This window comes from Tiliqua scincoides, chromosome 2 (genome assembly GCF_035046505.1).
Source record: "Tiliqua scincoides isolate rTilSci1 chromosome 2, rTilSci1.hap2, whole genome shotgun sequence".
In the NCBI taxonomy this organism is placed as follows: domain Eukaryota; kingdom Metazoa; phylum Chordata; class Lepidosauria; order Squamata; family Scincidae; genus Tiliqua; species Tiliqua scincoides.
The window spans coordinates 217,957,453-217,976,582 of record NC_089822.1 but is presented as its reverse complement, the minus strand read 5'-3'; the positions used below and the strand labels follow the sequence as shown (position 1 = coordinate 217,976,582).

Here is a 19,130-nt window from a genome sequence, read left to right as displayed (position 1 = left end):
CATACAATGAGGGACAAGCAGTCTCCTTCAAAAGATTCTCTGCTGTAAATCCAAATTATTGCCTTCTTAGAAAACAATAATAAAAGCTGAAAAATCCAATTTCCATGCAACAGACGTTTATATGTATATGTAAATAATCTCTGGAATTTAATAGAACAGCAGTTCCCAAACTTTTTAGTGTCGCAACCCCGTTGTCCCCTGCGGAGGGTCGCAACGCAATGTTCAATGCTGTGCCTCACAGAATTCCTGGGAGTCTCCAGAGTCCACTTCCAAATTGTGCCAGGCCTGTGACATACTTCCTTGCTTCCAAGAGCCCCAGAATGCCTGCAAAAGCAACCCAGTAATAAACCGAAAGTGGTTGCACGCAAACCTGAAGTCACTTCCAGTTGTTTCCTTGAGGCATTCTGAGGCCCATGGAAGTAAATGAAGTGGGTCATAGGCCTGGCATGACTGGAAATGGTGTATTGAGGCTCCCAGAATGCTTTGCTGCATGACACTGAGCATCTTATTGCAACCCACCACACATCCACAACCCACAGTTTGGAAAATGCTGTTCTAGGGTATTCAAGTTTAAAATCATTCACATGATAGGCGTGTGAAGTAATGTAGAATCTAAATTATATCACCTTGAAAAGAGATGTATGTGCTCTCATTTGCAAGGTACACAGTTTAACTGGCAATGAAAATAAACTGTGACAAAGAAGGTGCACCCGGGGTTAAACCTCAAAAAGCAGCTCTAGATATGTATGTGTGTGTACACATGCATAACTATTCTTTTTTAAATAGGCATGTTCCCCTATTCTGGTACTATGTTCTGACAAGATATTGGCCAATGTCCCTAAAGAATCTCTCCAAGCACTATTTAAAAAAAAAGTTTGAATGAAAATGCTTTAAAAGTTCAGCTAGTAGTACTAACATATTACAATAAGAGTCCTTGACTCCAAATTCTTGTAGAAAATCTTTCAAGGCCAAATAGAGCAGGTTAAAGCTTTAAAACCAGGTACATTTGAGGTGTGCTCTTCCATTAATCAAATACAAAGCATTTGATTCCAGCAAGGTAGACAATTCTACTCCTTGTTTTGATTTATATCTTTCAAATCACAGGCAGTTTTATTTATGCCCCTCAACCGTAGATCTCTGTAGTTAGCTTAAATCGGTCCTGTGTCAAGGCTCATAATATTGCACTAGATTTTCTACTGCATAAGAAATCTTTGAGGAAAAACCAATAACACTACGGAGGATAAACGTATACATAACTGAATTATGGTGAGTCAGAAACTGGAAGAGAAAAATTGAGTTATAATGTTGCTGGAGCTATGATTGACAATGTGCAAAATAAACACATCTGCTTGGCATTTTCCTATGGCCCAATCCTAATGTGGCCAGGCAGCCACAAATCATGCATTCCACTGGTGCTAACTGCCATAGTCAGTGTCAGTCGTAAAAGGTGGTCCAGCAGTAGGAAGGCCCGCAGGCTGCAGAGCAGCTGGAAGAAGCTGTTGACAGAGGTAAAGTGGCAGGGGAGACAGGATGGGGTGGGTCAAGGCAGAAAGGGGTGGCAACGGGGGTGGCTGGACTGGGTCAGGGGCAGGTTTGGTGGCAGCAGTGGCCACCAAATCCTAACCCCTTTTCTGGACCCTATTTGCATGGGTTCTTGTACTTGTTCCCTTACCCAGTGGAGACCTCAGCAACTGCCCCCTACTCAGGATGCAGCAATAGCCATTTCAGTACTGCTGCATCAAGTGGGGGGGGGGCGGAGAGAATAGGATTGGGAAGCTAGTTTGCTAGCAACACCAGTACAAAAAAAAAAAGTAATTTTATTTGTCCTTATACAAACAACAGTGGTCTACTGACATGAGCAGTATGACCACAGAATACTCATAGATGGTCACAAGCTCATTTTTACAGCCTGGTCCAGCAATGAAAATCCATGAACATATCACCCTACTGGGTTGTCAGCTATGGGCATAAGCCAGATGCACATTCAGAGGGCACAACCCATGCGTTTTATTACTTTTAGTGGGTTGTGAATTCAAATATACAGTATATTACCCATTCATGTGCCATGTGCAATCAGATACATGCTAAGACAAAGAAGCATGAATATCATTTCCTGTATTTTGAACCACATGCATAAATCAGATGTACCATCTGAATGACAGCTGAGTATGCTGGAGAACATTTGCTGATAAGAGGCAAAAGAGATCCTCTTTCGAAGATGTGCTTGGTACACACCGTACTCATAACATTGGCCGGATGGGATGCCAAAATGTTCAGCTGGCCTTGGACTTCAAGGAACAAAGAAGGGCGAGGAGGATAATGGGGTGACTGTTAGCAAAGTGCTGAATTTGACATTGAGGCTCTTCTCCACCACAACTATGCCTGCAACTATGACTAGGGGAAAGGATTTCTGCAAGCAGTTCCTCTGAGGAATCTCCTGGGACTATCTCTTTGATGGAGATAATCACCTCCATTCATCTCCAAAGGGTGCAAGACTCCTCCTAGGCTCTTTTCTTTCTTTCCTTTTCCCTGATTTACAAAGAAAGCTTTCAGGGAGGCTAGCTAATAATTCTCTTTTTGTTTTCATACTGGTGGTGCTGTGCTGCAAGACTTTTTTGGTATTTAGTTTTTAACTGTGTTTTATTTAAGGGATTCATAAGCAACAACCATTTGGAGTAATTTTTTAAAAATTTGTTACTTGCCGCCATTCAACAGAGTTCTCATAGTGGTCTACAAATAAACAAAAAATGCCCTGAAAGACTGATGACACGTAAATAGCTAATTGAGGAATTGCGTAAATGCAGCCTTTTCTCCTTACAGCAATCTGTTCTATGCATTCCCATTCCAATGTGAAATTACTGAAAGACCCCTGTGCTTCCGACCCCAACCACTTTAAAACACACTCTCATGCTGGTCATTATTTTATATAGAGCAGGTGGAACTATGAGATATAAAAAAGAAAAATATGCATTAAAGGGCTACCGATTGGTCTTTGAAACCAAGATTAACAATTGATTAGTTTTAATGGACCATGGCAATAATAAACAAAGACCTGTTCAGAGATTACCCTGTCCTGTGAATACTGCTGACACAAATGGCTTTTAACCTAAAAGTGCTTATATCATCAGCATCTCAGCAAACCAAAGGGTTTGTGAAAATTGGAACAGAACAACAGTGAAGAAGCATCTTTAAAAGATGTCTTCTATAAAAGGTGCTTCTGATTTCTCTTGGTAATAAATTGGGCTTCTTCTGGACATGAGGATCAGGAAAGGAAATGCAAAAAGGAGTGCCCAAAACATGCAAGTGCTAAAGGGACTTATGCCTTTGATTTTCAGTCTTCATAATGGTGAAACAATAAAAAGGGACTTTTAATATTTCATTTTAGATATATTCTAATTAAATTAGAGTCAAACACTGCAAAGTGCCTTAAAGCCCACTCTTTGCATTGGCGTTTCTGTGCTATATTGCTTTTAATTTTAAAAATGTGCAACATTTTCACATAGATTTAGTTATTGAACAAATCTATGTCCCACCTGTCCACGGAAAATATTAAAGGCACCTGACATTATAAAGATATAAAAAGCAGTTAAAACAACACACATTCAAAGGTGAATTTACTGAGAAAGTAGGTATAACCTTCTTAACAATTAACTCACGGAAACCCAGCCATACCCAGTTCCCCACCTTTGAAGTTAGGCTGACTCCATTTTGAAGATGTGTAAATGCAACAGCCAAAGCCAAGAGTTTCCACTAAAAGATCTCCGAGTCAACAGAACAGAAACTTTGGCCGCACAGAAGCAATATGCCAGTACTATGCATCCGTTTGCACTGCTTCTTCTGTCCTCTTTAGGCATGTAGACCCAACAACACTAGAACCTGCTTCTCTGTCAGGTCCTCTCTCCATAAGCATATCTGTTTTTACTAATAAGGACCCTCAGGGAGGATCTCTTTACAGAACATTCTGTTTAACTGAGCCTGATCTCCTCAGCTAAAACATCAAGGTCCAGAAGACTGGAACAGGTCTAATATTCTTTTGCTGCAGCCCCATTCTGTCATATTGGAGTCTTGGTCAAGAAGGCTGGATGGTCAGAAGAAAACTAGAAAGCCTGGCTAGCTAAGCTCCAACTGACCCAAACCCCAACTTGCTCCCCTCTCTATCATAGCCAGTCCACCACATTATTGCTTTGAGATCCCATCTACCCTTCTTGATTTTCCGTACCTCTCTATGGTTTTCCTGTATTTCTCTTCTGCTGTCTCTGTGAAGCTATGAACCCCTTCCCTAGAAAAATGCAGACTTTTTTTTTTTTTTGCCTTCTTCAAAACCCATCTATGGTCCCTTTAAGAACCCAATAATTTAAAGCCCCTGCTCTAGTGACTACTGTTCTCCAAAGCTCCTGCAATCCCAGTAAACCCAGCAGTCTGTACACGTGCAGTCGCTGAAATAAGGTTTCCTTGCTGATTATTCTGCAGGTTCTGTGCTCTCCTTTCTTCCAGTTTTCAGACCATCACCAATTTCTTGATAAACTTCACTGGACTGTGTTGCTTTACATGCTTTCTCCCATTCTCTACTATTGTAAATGATCCTTTCAATAAATGATGTATTTGTTCAGTTACATTTAGGCTCTGACTCAGTTTTTCCTGTAGTACCAGGTTGGGGGAAAAATGCACAACCACCACTGGTCACAGGTGTATTAACACACTTCTGTTGTGGTGCATGTGTGTGCCTTAATACACATGTCCCACAGTTACAGTAACAAGGTTAAATGCCTGCCCAAAAAGAAAGCTCTTTCTTGGCAGTAGATGACCATCAAAGAGACTTTTTAAAAAATGAGCTCAATTGTTTAAACATTCCTACCTGTAAATCAGCATCAAATTCATGTTTTAAGTGGGCATCTTCTGCAGCTTCAACAAGGCGCTAAAAGAAAGACAAAAAGAAAGAAATGAGGTATCCACCAACAGTCATTTTTCAGACATTTGCAAAGGTGAGGAATACAGAGACCCCTTTCTCCCAGGTACTGTATCAAAATTCTGTGCTATACTGTATCAAAAAACTGTCTGTATTCAGACAGTTGAGAAAAAGAGGTGTTTAGCATGGCTCCACCTATCTGACAGTTGTTCTGGCTCATCCCAACCAAACAGCAGATTCCATTGATGAGCTTCAAAAGCAAAATGGACTCTGCTGACCTTCCCCTTCCAGTTAGATCTTCCAGCAGCACCTAAGACCTCCAGTGGTTGTTGAAAGGGGTGTGATCAGCCCGGCTCTTCCTACTTGCCAGAACATCAGCAAGTTGTTCCGAGTGAATATTCCACACAACTAGCACAGCTTGTGCCTTGATTGCCAGGGTCCAGTGAGTGTTGGATGGTCCAGAGCAGATCTCAGTCTGAATCTTCCCATCTGCCAGATTTTTAACAACCCCAACTACTCATTTTCCTGCCAGCAGAGTTTTGGTCTAAACCAAGACACACAGCAAATAAAGCCGGCAGCAGAGTCACTGAAAGGGAATGATAACGAGGAATATTCAGGAGGATCAGAAGATGACAGAAAGGTTTCTCAGCATTCATTTACAGCAGAAATGCTGCATAATTATCAGAAGCAGTTTGAGGGTAGAATGCAACATCACAAGAGAAGTAGTAAGGACTCTTCTCCTTCACACACTTAGGAAAAACATATGAAGTGACCTTATACTGAGTCAGCCCACTGCATCTTTCTAGCTCGGTATTGTCAATGCTGACTCTTTCCATGGTTTCAAAGAGGGAACTTTCCTAGCCCTACCTATAACTTGGGACCTTCTGCCCACAAAGCATATGCCCCACCCCTGAGCTAGGCTCCTCCTCCAAAAGTTCTGAAGGTGCAACCATGTTTTCCTCAGTGGATTGACTTGCTTGGAAAATGAATCCATAGCAAGAATCATGCTCCTAGACCAACAAGGTAGTTAATGCCTCATAAAACATTAAGCATGAAGCAATGTCCTTATGATGCTTGTTTTACTGTTCCTGCCAGTCACTGATGTGAGGTTGGTGTGCAGGAAAAGGCATGGCATGATGATGTCATATCATGTGTAACGCCACAGTAGATGTTTGGAGGAAAGTCTAGAGACAGATGCAGCACATTGGTAGTTCAGGTTTTGTTCTGCCCCGAGTTAGAAAGAAAATAGGGTAAAAAGTTCAAGAAGCTCCACTGGCATCAATTTTGATGTCTTTTCAGCACCAGACAAAGTCTTTTCTATTAGTCTTGCACTGGGTTTATCTTGCTGTTCCTATTATCTCTGCTGGTTTTATTGAGTTTTATCTTCATTGTTCTGCTTTGGATTGTATATGACAGCTACTTCGTTCTATTATGTTAATTTTATCTGTTGATTTTGCTATTATTACCCTGAAAGCTGCTCTGAGAGAATATGGCTGAAGAGGTGGTGAAGAAATGCCTTAATAAATTAAATAAACAAATACTTGCCAAACAAGCAAGCAAACATTCTAAGACAACTGTGGAAACAAAGTCTGTTTGCCTTCACATAAAGAATCAGTGATTAGGAAACAAAAAGAAATTCCTCCAAATTGGATTATACAGTACCATATGTAATCAACTTAAATGCATTTCTCACATTGATTAGTACCAGAATTGGTAGTCACCTAAAGAACAGGAAGCACTAGATAACAAATCAACAGCGGTTTTAGGCTACATATAAGAATAAATATCTGCCATTCCCAAAATGAGTAATACAATTGCAAAACAGAACATCCTGATGATTGGTGATGCGATGGGTGCTTTTAATAACCATCCCCAAGTATTGGAGTTGAAAAGAGGTCAGAAAATCCCTTTGTACATAACTTGTGTGGAAGGGTAGATGCAAAGCATTCCCCCCCCCCTTAAATAGAAGTATTAATTAATTCAGTTGAACAAAAATGATTCTAATCTATCATGAGTATTCAGCTCTGAAATCTCCTTGGTGGAGCTGTAATTCATGGGTTTCTGTATGGTATGATGTGACCCTAGTGTTTCTCAATAACTCTTGCTCAGACAAAGGAAGTCTAAAGCAAGGGTGATCTCTACAGGGAAGAAATTTTAAATTCCTCCATGCTTTAGCAATATTGTTGATAATCTGTTGGGGAGAAGAGGAAGAACACAACAACAAACTGTAGCAATAACCAACAATGAAACCACACCCATCTCTGCTAATGTGCAGGTGTTTTCCTTAATTCCTTATTGTTTTTGTTTAGCTACTAATAATAGGGGAAGGAGATTTTTCTCCTCCCTTCTGTGTAAAAACATCCTTTATGCTCAATTCAAAGAAGTTCTATCCATTAATACAAAGGCTTGTATTATACTGCAGGAGCAGTGTTTTATTATTTTTAAATAAGATTTTGTTTTTAATAAGATTATTTTTCATCTTTACTTTCCTCTCTAAATATATATGACAATTAGGCTTAATTATCTTCTCCGGAATGCTAACAATTCCACAGAATGTAAAATATCATTTTTTGAATCATCGTACATCTGTACAGAGCTGTCCTTGTCCAGATTGTTTATCAAAATACTTACACCCAGCTTCTGTATACCCCAAAAACAGACCCACAAATTGGCTAAGAGGTCTCATACAGCCACAATCAATATCATGACAAATAAAATTTCCCCAAGAAATAAACAGCAACTGTAATAATAGTTCAAGAAACAACGGTTCCAAGAATCAGTGACATCACAAGGGGGGTGGGGTAGGCCACCCCCAGTGACAACTGCAGAGAGAGATGACACACCACACACCACACCACCCTTCAACAATCTCTGGCCCACTCCGAGCCCAGCTGCCTCCCGCACCCACTGGCAATCATATTTTCTCTCTTGCCAGCAAGAACATGAAGCGACAGGGCCCAAACATCACCAAACGGAGGTGATCTGGAGGTGGGCTATTACATTTAATGCAATGCAATAGCCCAGAATTTTGGGGGTCCTTGAGGTCCAAGATTACTACTGAAAAGCAATATCTACCATATCATAACAATATGAATTTTAACTTTCCCCCAGCTGCATCTTCAATGGTGGTGGGAGGCAAAACACAGCCATCTCTGAATACAGAAATGCATGAAGAAATCCACTTTGGTAGAAGTGGTCCTTTGGCCTGCAGATTAATTCCTTTCAATTAGCCATTCTGTATGCTGGATGGGGTTAGGTCACTCTTACCAGGCAGAGAGAAAAGGCACATTATCAAAGAAGAGCCAAAAATGCCCTCTCTCCTAATTGTTAGTAACCATCCCCACAAAAACCCCAAACAAACAAAATTCATAAGGAATGCAGCAAGCCTAAAGGACCAGGAAATATTTAAACTATATCACACATTTCCCTCAACAAACGTTTAATGCAAATAATTCATGCAATCACTACATCGAGAGACAGTGAAGTTTGGATAGAGATGTAGAGAAGCTAGCAATAGATTAAGCCACAATGATAACACAGTATATTACTAGAGTCACCTATTGTATCCAAATGAACAAACTGTATAAGAAAGCATACAACTGTATTCCTACAAATCCCTGCAGAGATGGAACATTATGGAAGACATTCCTAAAAGCAGTGGAGGCAAGGATATAAAAACCATATGTAACTTTGCAACATTTTTATATTAAAAACAAAAGATATGATTTAATACAATTTCACAACAGACAGCTCAGTACTCAGGGAATGAGCAGTTCTGCATTCCCTACATTCAAATGTCAAGCTGCCAGGTTCTTTGTAGATGCGGTGTTGTTAGGTGAAAATCCCCTTTTTCCTTTTAGTTGTAATTTTCTCTCTAAATCTGGTTATGTTACTAAAACATCACACTTCTCCCAGCCACACTTCTCCCAGCACACTTTTCCAAAAACTCTGGTCAAATCACAAGCTCATGGTTACAAAATCCACCTCCCTATGATTCACATATTATAGATAGAAGTCTGGCATAGTAAATCACTGTTTAAGTGTCTCCTATTCATTGTATTGTTTTAACCCAATCACTGCTTAAGTACTGTATGCAGACTTGAACTGCCTTCCTGGGTTGCCCATTCAATGTATTGTTTAAGTTCCCCCAGCTAGGAAGCCAGCCATTAGACCCCACTGAATTTTGCAGATAAGGGACATCCTGATCTTTTCAATGTTTACCCTGCTGTGTGGTACTAAGGAAGCTACCATTCAGCTCAGCACGTTTTGCAAACCCCTTTTTAAGAGAGGGCTTTCCTGCCACAAGCTCTCTGGCTCCCCCTCCAAGGACACAAAGCATCTGTGTTGTGTCAGAGGGTCCTCCACACAGGACTCTCTCCCCCCATTCAACTGCTCTACAGACAGGTAACTATCTTGCATCTGGAACTTTTTCCCTTCTTCCCCCCCCCCTTTTTCTCTCCCCTTCTCTCCCCATCTTTATTTAGCAACTGGAATTGGCAGATCAGGGACCCCTAAAATCCTTCCCTACAACCTTTCCCTTTTCTAATTTCCTCTGATGCACCAAATACTTTTTACATGCAACCACCATAAAAGCTAGGCACACTAGATTCAAGTACTAGGACTAAGAAACATATACTTATCATTTTTCCATGTGCATTATGTTTACCTTTGTGCTTTTGTAATAAAACTATAATCTTTTATTAAAAGTTATCTTTCTCCCAGTCTCCTCTTTAAGCTAAAGGGAATTTCTCTGCATTACGCCATCTTGTTATCCAGCCTGCGATCCTGAAGTTCCAATAAGGGCAGTGTAATTATTCCCCCTAAACAGAACAGCCCTTTTGGTAACATTTTCACAACAGACAGCTCAGTACTCAGGGAATGAGCAGTTCTGCGTTCTCTACATTCAAATGTCAAGCTGCCAGCTTCTTTGTAGATGTGGTGTCACTGTCAAGGAGTACGCAGACTTCCCATTTAGCACTTAATGAAACAAAGAGCTGGTACAAACTAAGAGCTGGGCAATGTTACTGCTCTGGCTTCACACTGCTGAACTGTGCATTTCTGAGTTCTAAGGATGTCTATTTCAAAAGCAAAGCTTGAAAGCTACTTGCACACAACCACTTGGAAACTGCTTTCCCTTGATGAAGCCCCAAGCAGTTCTGATTAATTTGTGTATGAAGGAACTGTATAGGGCAGTAAATTTTTCCCCATGTGAACATTGCCTGCATCTCAGCAAGAAGGGGAAGTAGTTCCAGCACTATTGAGGAAAAGTGTGAGTGGGCCTTGAGAGCTCTAAGGTCAGACCTAGAATACAGAATAATTTCTTGACTGTAAAAGGGAACGAAAGCTGGGGATTCTGAAGATGGCTCCCAGTTGAGATATGGCAGAAGAGCTCAACATATATGGCATGATTCAATGCCAGCCACCCAATTGCACATAGCTGATTTGAAAGAGCAGGACTTGCCTTAGCATTAGAAGAAATCATGTTGGGGGGGGGGGACAAACCCAGGAATAGCTTCAAGTCAGTGATGGCAACCCTGCTCATTCCACTTGGTTGTAGTAAGCACCTCATTTCACTGGGTAATAGAAGAAGTCTTGTCAGTTAACTTAGCTTTTACAGTTCTTAAGAAAACTGCCCCTCCCATTCACTTATTGAATAGGGCAGTAGCATATCTACAGGGGAGGCATAGCACTAAGGTTTGTAGGGTGCCTCAATGTGCCGTGTAAGCTGCCTCTCCGCCTTGGAGCCATTCCCAGTGGCAAGAAGAAAGGAGAGGCATCCCTCCGCTTTTTTTTCACCACCAGGAATGGATCTGACAGCAAGGGGGAAGGACAGGTTAAATGACAGGTTGAGTCGGCCTGCAAAACTTAGTGCTCCCCCCCCCCCCCCATTGCTAGGCTACAAGGGCTTTCTCCCTTGTGGCATTCTCCTTTGTGGCTACAATGCCACACCTCCCCTCTTCCCTCTTCAGGATGGCCACTAAGAAATTGAAACTCACTACTTCTGAAGCAGGGTTCTAGTGAGAAAGGGAGTGGATAGTCCCCATTCCTAAAGGGCCATCATAGTGAAGAAACAAGTACAGAACAACGCTGAAAAGAGAACACAGTCCAGTAAGTGAGGGAGGAGACTGGCAATTGGGTGGCTTGTTAACCAACACTTTGCTAAACAGAAAGCTTGGTTAATGAAATGCCAGTTAAGCAACCTTTTAACATCATTGGTATTTTAAATGAATTACAACCCCTGAGTGCATCTGATCAACTGTGCAATCTTAGGTAGGTCTATTCAGAAACAGTGGCATCACTAGGGTTCGCATCACCCGATGCGGGATGCCAGCGTGTCACCCCTCCATGCAGTGGGCGGGGAAATACCCCAGGTAGTGGGCGTGGTGATGTACCATCACTCCGCCCCCACTGGTTTTTTGGCTGTACCTTTTGATAAAACACATTCTGCATGAAATTATGAATTGATTGATATATAACATGATGGTATTATTCCTCCAAATTATGATTTTAGTGATTTTGGTCACTAGTGGTGTCACCCCCCCCCAAGGGTGTCAACTTATTAACACTTTATTGCAGCAGTTCTCAAACTTTTAGCACTGGGACCCACTTTTTAGAATGATAATCTGTCCAAGACCCACCAGAAGTGATGTCATGGTGGAAGTGACATTATCAGGCAAATTAAAATAAATAAGTATAAATAGTTAAAATAAAACAAATAATTAAATAAGCCAGTGATTTTCAACCTTTTTCATCTCGTGGCACACTGACAAGGCACTAAAATTGTCAAGGCACACCATCAGGTTTTTGACAATTGACAAGGTACACCATGCTGCCAGTGGGGGGTCACATTCCCACTGGCCGTACTAATAAATGATCTTCTCCCAAATTCCTGTGGCACACCTGTGGAACACTCGTGAGCCATGACACAGTGGTTGAAAATGACTGAAATAAGCAGAAGCCAGCCCTGTTCCACCAAGTGAATTTCCTCTGTAGCCTGCCTGCAATAACACCCACCTCCAAAACCAGTAAGTTTTTCAGCCCTCCCCAGTGCCCAGTTAAGATCTTCTGTTTAAACCAGATCACTGTCAGGATCCACCTGGCTTTGCAAGTCTCAAAAAGGTTCACCTTATCAGCTGAAGCCTCTGTTTTGATTATTTTTAGTGGGGGGGAGAGGCTGCCTTCTGGAGCACTTGTTTAGTTCCAGGTGCATAGGATCAGCACCATTCTGGTAGCCTTGCACTCTCTTTCACCTGATCTTCCACACCAGCCAAGGCATGTTTGCTTACTCGCGAATAAACGTGACCCTGAAGCTTAGTTTCGTTTTCCATAGGGCTGAATACAAACATCTGCTTGGAGGGAGGGACTTCCTTCTCAGGTGTTTTTGGGGGCTGCATTCATTGATCAGGACCATTCTAGTGTTGTTGGATTCCTCTCAGCCTGCCCTTTCCAAGGCACTAAGGCATGTTTGCCTACTCATGAGTAAACTTGCAATACAGCTCACTTTCACTTTCCATAGGGATCCATGCAATTTTTGTTGTCCAGTTTTTTGGCCATAACTTTTCACAGAAAGGAGATACTTCACTCCGGCTTTTTGCATTGCATTCTGCTTGAAATTCCACATCCAACTGTATATAATATGATGGGGTTACTCTTAACCACCACAATTTTACATGTCACCCCCCCCGTGTGCATCACCTGGTGCAGCCTGCACCCCCCGCACCCTGCTAGCGACACCACTGTTCAGAATTAAGCCCCAATGAATTTAATGGGACTTACTCCAGTTAAATATGCATAGCAGTGTTTCTCAAACTACGGACTGGGACCCACTAGGTGGGTCATGAGCCAATTTCTGGTGGATCTCCATTCATTTCAATATCTTATTTTTAATATACTAGACTTGATGCTACCATGGTATGTGTCTGCATTTGGGGAAATGTTACAGATCTGTATTTTTAACAGGCTACTGACTATATGCTTTTAACAATGATAGTCAGTTGGGGTTACTCCTGGGTAAATGTGAATAGGACTGCAGCCTAGGAATTTTAAAAAATTTTCCTGCTTGATGACGACACTTCTGGCCATGTCATCACTTTGGGTGGGTTCTGAAAGACTGTCATTCTAAAAAGCGGGTCCCAGTGCTAAAACGTTTGAGAACCACTGATGCATAGGATTGAGAACAAGGTGAATTCTGGGCCACAATTGCTTATGCCAGAATATATTAGTTGAATATATTTGTTTGTCCTAAGGTTTGTTTTAAGATGCCACAGGCTCTTTTGTTGTTTTTCTGCAGCCCTGGAAGCTGTATTCTTTTGCATTGATTCAGGGCCCAGTCCAGACCCATGCGCGTTGGCTCACCAAGGGCTGAGCACCGGAGGCTTGCCGTGGGCCGAGCATCAGAGCCCAGCGCAAGCCCAGTGAAGTGCAGAGCAGCAGAGAGGGATGGGGCAGGGGGAAGGTGGGAATGAGGTGTCCCAGGAAGGAAGGGAAGGCATAGTGGGAAGGAGCGGGGCTGGAGGGGGTGGGACCAGTGCTCCATTGGATCTGGAGCCCCGTTTTGGACCATGTGGCCCAACACAGGACTCCTTGATTCTGCGCCAGCTAAAGAGCCACCACAGAATCAAGTAGTCCCATTGTGTGGTTACTTTCCTTGCCCGAGAAAGTTCTCTTCCCCTGAGGAGCCGCCGGTGGCTGCCAGGCATATCAGGATCCCACGGTAGCCATTTTGGTGCCATGGGAGCTCTGCGCACCACGCAGTTTAGGGCTGGGCTGTTAATAAGCAAGTCACCTTAACTTTAATGTTTTAAAAAAAAAAACTCTGAACAGATCATTTTGGGAGACAAGCTATTATACATCTTAGATTGCACAAAATGAAACCAACTAAGAGAAATTTTCAAACGGCATAAACCTTAACGCTGTAATATTTCATATTGAAAGGCTAATTACACGCCAAGAAAAACAAGAATTTATGTACCATTCTAAACTTGTTTCGGAAAATAGCTTTTTATCAGACAGTCATAAGCTGCACCTCCATAAAATCCAGTCACTAGAGTGTAAAGGAAGAATAAAGCTGAAGAACCATTGTTTCCTGCTGTTAAGACCTAGTTCTCATACAGTAATGTATAAATATCAGAATAATATCAGCTGTATGTAAGGAAAAATGTTTACGATCGGTAGCAAGGTGACCTTCCCTTAATAAGAATGCTTAACATCCTTAGCATCTCCTGTATCTCGCTATGTACAATCCTTATACATTTAGCTAACTAGCAGATTATCAATTTAATACTATGTTGTGCAATAACTATACAGTGAATGTTGTGCAATAACTATACTGTGAATATGACAAGACACATACCTTTTCCTATAACTGCATCCAGATACCCATTAAAAATTTTTTTTTTTTCATACAACAGTCTTGGGAATGAAAGAACAATGAACTGTTTTTGTTAATTGTAGCTATTTACTTTGCTGATTTCACTGCCAAAGGATTACACAGTACTCTTGGAAGAATTCTTGGTAAAAAACATTACCAAGATCTGCTTTTATTATTACCTCATTTGTGGGTTCATTTCAAAGGTGAAGAAGAGATTTTGGTTCCAGAAAGCTTTGCTTGTTTGCTGGTGCTCTGTAAAAGGTTGGTTTTTGTCAGGAAGAGCCAACATTTATTTGTGTTGAGTAGTCTAGGTGATATTCTGACATATTTGGGTAAATATGTTGAAAGTTCATCAGTCTCACATGAGTTCTTCATTGTTTTCCCATCATTCATAAAGGGTGGGAAAGGCAATAGAATAAAAAGATCCATCATCACCTCTGCATTTTACCAAATTCAAGAAGGAAAAGCAGATGAATTTCTCCCCTTCCTTTTAGAAAGTTTTCTACAGATTGGCTGTGCTTTGTGTTCTCTACCATCTTCAGATTGTTCAGATAATTCCTATAATTAATTCTGAAATTGTCATATGTACAATTTATCCTTATCGTTTTCTATTCATTCATTCACATGATTTTTTTCTATCTGCAAATAAGCCACACACACCAGTGATCATGTGCATGCAGCAGTACATAATTGTTAAGCATGCATTAATGTGCATGATCATGCCTTCCTTTTTTCAGCAGAGCTTCCATTCAAGCCAGTGACTGTGTCAGAACTATACTGATGTAGAGTATAGAGGTCCTGAGTAGAGACATTCTGATGCACATCAGAAGCATATCTAGTCTATAAAATCAGGCTTGGAGGAATATTACAACATAGATGGGATAAATATGATGCACATCCAACGTCATGCTGGAATGAGCACAGGAATGCTGGCTACATGCATTGCACTGTTTTCAGTGTGTAAACTCCTGAGTCAGTTTTATGTAGGGATCATCAAATGTTCAGGGTCTTATATGTATTAGAGATAAAGAATCTGACAATCGCCCTTCCTCCTCTTGAGGTTCATAAGGCACAGTGTGAAATCACTTGAACTGGACAGAAGTTGGGTAGAATGCTTCAAAGTCTTTACTGAGATGTGCCAAATACATACAGAGTAAAATAACTCATTGCAGGTAAAAGGTTATGATAATAAAGCATATATAAGCACACACATCTAAACATTTACCCTGAGAGGGAATCCCTCCAACTGGTTAGCATAGCTAGTCTTTGAGGTGTCTTTTAGTTCTGCAGAAAATCGGAATCTGGATCAGAATCTGCAGAAATCGCAACTTAGCACAGATCAATGGGGTGGAAAGATCAATAAATATACCTTCTTGTGTAGCAGATTTTAAAGACATAGGTCACTGAAACAGAACCTAAAAGAAGGGCGTGAAAATTAATCTATTTAAAATTAATGTTCTTGCAGTTAAATACTACTTAGATCCTAAGAGTGAGAAATCCACTTAAACTGATTACACATTTAGATTGGGAGGCTCTGAAAGGACAGCATAAGACGAATGCCTTTATACACTGTCATCATGTTGTGGAGAATTAAGCCCACTTTTATGAATAAGGCCTTGAGTACAACCTTGGCAAATGCTTAAATAATAAAGTTATATTTATTTAAAGTATTGATATATTAGTTCACATTGTTATTGTTAGACAATTATTTTTCTGTCCCATGTACAATTTTCTTTTCTGAGTAGTATAATGCAACATTCTTGACAATGCACCAGAAATAAAAATAGTAAGAAAAGTAGTAGATATACTGTAGTTTAAAAGACACTAGGGGGCAATAAGTGCTATTCAAATGTTCTAAATATTTAAAATTGCAGTCCCCAGTGTCATCACTATACTGAACTTAAACTGACATTCTGACACAGAGCTTGACCACATTGTACTGTGGTTATGGCATGTATTTGCTAGAACTACAGGTGATGCTTTCCGGTAAATAGAGGAGATTTGTATTGGCAACCTTCAGTCTCGAAAGACTATGGTATCGCGCTCTGAAAGGTGGTTCTGGCACAGCGTCTAGTGTGGCTGAAAAGGCCAATTTGGGAGTGACAATCCCTTCCACACTGGGAGCAAGTACAGTCTGTCCCTGGTCTGTCTCCCTGGCTATGGGCCTTCCTGCTTTGCCTCTTAGCCTCAGACTGTTGGCAAAGTGTCTCTTCAAACTGGGAAAGGCCATGCTGCACAGCCTGCCTCCAAGCAGGCCGCTCAGAGGCCACGGTTTCCCACTTGTTGAGGTCCATCCCTAAGGCCTTCAGATCCCTCTTGCAGATGTCCTTGTATCGCAGCTGTGGTCTACCTGTAGGGCGCTTTCCTTGCACGAGTTCTCCATAGAGGAGTTCCTTTGGGATCCGGCCATCATCCATTCTCACGACATGGAGAATGTCAACGCAGGCGTCTCTGTTTCAGCAGTGAATACATGCTAGGGATTCCAGCACGTTCCAGGACTGTGTTGTTTGGAACTTTGTCCTGCCAGGTGATGCCGAGGATGCGTCGGAGGCAGCGCATGTGGAAAGCGCTCAGTTTCCTCTCCTGTTGTGAGTGAAGAGTCCATGACTCGCTGCAGTACAGAAGTGTACTCAGGACGCAAGCTCTGTAGACCTGGATCTTGGTATGTTCCGTCAGCTTCTTGTTGGACCAGACTCTCTTTGTGAGTCTGGAAAATGTGGTAGCTGCTTTACCGATGCGCTTGTTTAGCAAATAGAGGAGAACGTTTGAGCAATTATTACTTTTTTATTAAGTGGCAGTGCTATCACTGCATCCAAAGTACTCATGTAGTAAGCCGTAGATAAGACCTTCAGTCAACAGAACAGGGGCTGCCCACTGGAACTAGTCTACTGTATTCCTGTTGGACTCTGTCACTTGCTAGCAAGTAAAAAAATATACTTGTATTTCTGAAGCCTCCTGTTTACTCCTAGCTGTTCAACTATGCAGCTAGTTTGTGCCAACAGATCCCTTGCTCTTTTGGCCCTCCATGGTGAAGGAGGTCCAAATGGGGCATGCCAGTGACACACAAAGAAGGACTGACGGCCCAATCCTTCCCTCGCCTCCTGAAGGCGGCAAGGCTCATCCAATGGCGCTGACTGCCATAAAGCAGCCAGAGCCTCTTCCACAAGTCGCTCCGACAGCACGCTGTCAGGAGTGCTGACAGGAAGGCCTGCACCTTCCAGTCCCCACCAGTAAGGGAATGCCCACTTGCCAGAGAAGGCAGGATGATGGTGGAAGCAGGAGGGGGATGCAGGAGGGCAGAATGGAGGCAGAGAGGAGGCAAAATCAGGCAAAGTGGAAGGCGTAACAGGGTGGGGAGACTGTGGGAGGGGGAGGATCTGTTGCAGGTGGTCCACAATGGATCTTATCGGTTTTGGCAGCAGCCCCCTGTCCCATCTGTCTCCTTGGACTTGCACTGGCAAACATGCTAGTGCTGGTCTGAGGAAACCCATTGTGGGTTGGGAGACTTACACAGGGGTAAAGGGAGTTTGCCTCTTTCACCTCTGAAGCTTTCTTCCCCCCCCCCCAACTATGGATGCAGCGTTTGCCAGTTTGACATTGCTGCATTGGTCAGGGGGAATGCTTAAGATTGGGCTCTTAGTAATGTTGCCACTGATCTCACTGTCACTAGTGTGAATGGGTCATAACACAATAAAAACACTTCAAAACAAGTATGGGGTGGAAGGAACATTGCAATTCTCTGTGTAACTTCTAGCGCAGTGGTTCTCACACATTTAGCATCGGGACCCACATTTTAGAATGAGAATCTGTCAGGACCCACCAGAAGTGATGTCATGACCAGAAGTGACACCATCAAGCAGGAACATTTTTTAATGATAATAGGCTGCAATCCTACCCACACATAATAATAATAATAATAATAATAATAATAATAATAATAATAATAATAATAATAATACACTTACCCAGGAGTAAGTTCCATTGACCATCAATGTTAAAAGAATATACATAGTAGTGTGTTAAAAGTACAGGTCTGTAACATTTCCCCAAATGTAGTCACATACCACAGTAGCATCAAGTCTAACATATTAAAAATAAAATCTTGAAATGAATAGGGACCCACCTGAAATTGGTTAGCGACCCACCTAGTGGTTCCTGACCCACAATTTGAGAAACACTGTTCTAGTGAAATAAAAAGCAGCAGTTCAGTGGGGGGGAAAAAAGCAGGTCTGGAAGTGTCCTTGCTGCTTAATCAGTCATTGGCAGAGCAGCTAAATCTAAAACACTGGCATTAGCTCCATCACTGTTGATTTCCTTTGCCCCTGGTTCAACCAAATGAAAAGGAACAAAAGTATACGCCATGTGTCAACTGCTGCAAGGGCAGCTTAAACTGCTGGCACGTCTCCTAAATTGTTTGTCATGTTCAAAGTCACAAAGAAGAGTCCTGGAAATACAGCATACATACAGATCATGCTATGCATGAACTCTAGATTTAAAACACAACTGAATTCAGCTGAACTGCAGGAGCACAAATGAACAGTTAGCCACATACCAGATTTGGAGGCATTTTGTCAAGGTTTTCAGCCACAGAGTTTTCAACTGACCTAATCTGTTCCTTTCATTTAAAAGTACATACTTCTTTCCACATAATATTATTGGTTTATGTGAGCCCTCCTGTGGCTAAAACTTAACATCTGCATATTTGCAGGGACCCAAGAGGAGGAAGTACAGTATGCTGGATAAAGTGCTTAGTTTTTTATTGCAAAATAATGACTTTAAACCTAAAGTAAGTTGGACTTTATGAAGAAATGTTCATCTTGTATTCTGCATGTTTACTGAATCTCTACATGATCA

At 41.7% G+C, this 19,130-nt stretch overlaps 1 protein-coding gene across 1 annotated transcript in view; it reads right to left on the bottom strand.

The window, feature by feature from the left end:
* The window catches only part of CACNA2D3 (calcium voltage-gated channel auxiliary subunit alpha2delta 3), a 467,867-nt gene extending 456,511 nt beyond the window's left edge, over positions 1–11,356 (bottom strand). The window contains exons 1-3 of the mRNA XM_066613498.1: positions 11,333–11,356; positions 5,316–5,330; positions 4,856–4,915 (exon numbers count right to left, since the gene is read on the bottom strand). Coding sequence (XP_066469595.1) covers positions 4,856–4,915; positions 5,316–5,330; positions 11,333–11,356 — 99 coding nt within the window. The remainder of the gene's footprint in view (positions 1–4,855; positions 4,916–5,315; positions 5,331–11,332) is intronic.
* Positions 11,357–19,130: the final 7,774 nt, after the last annotated feature.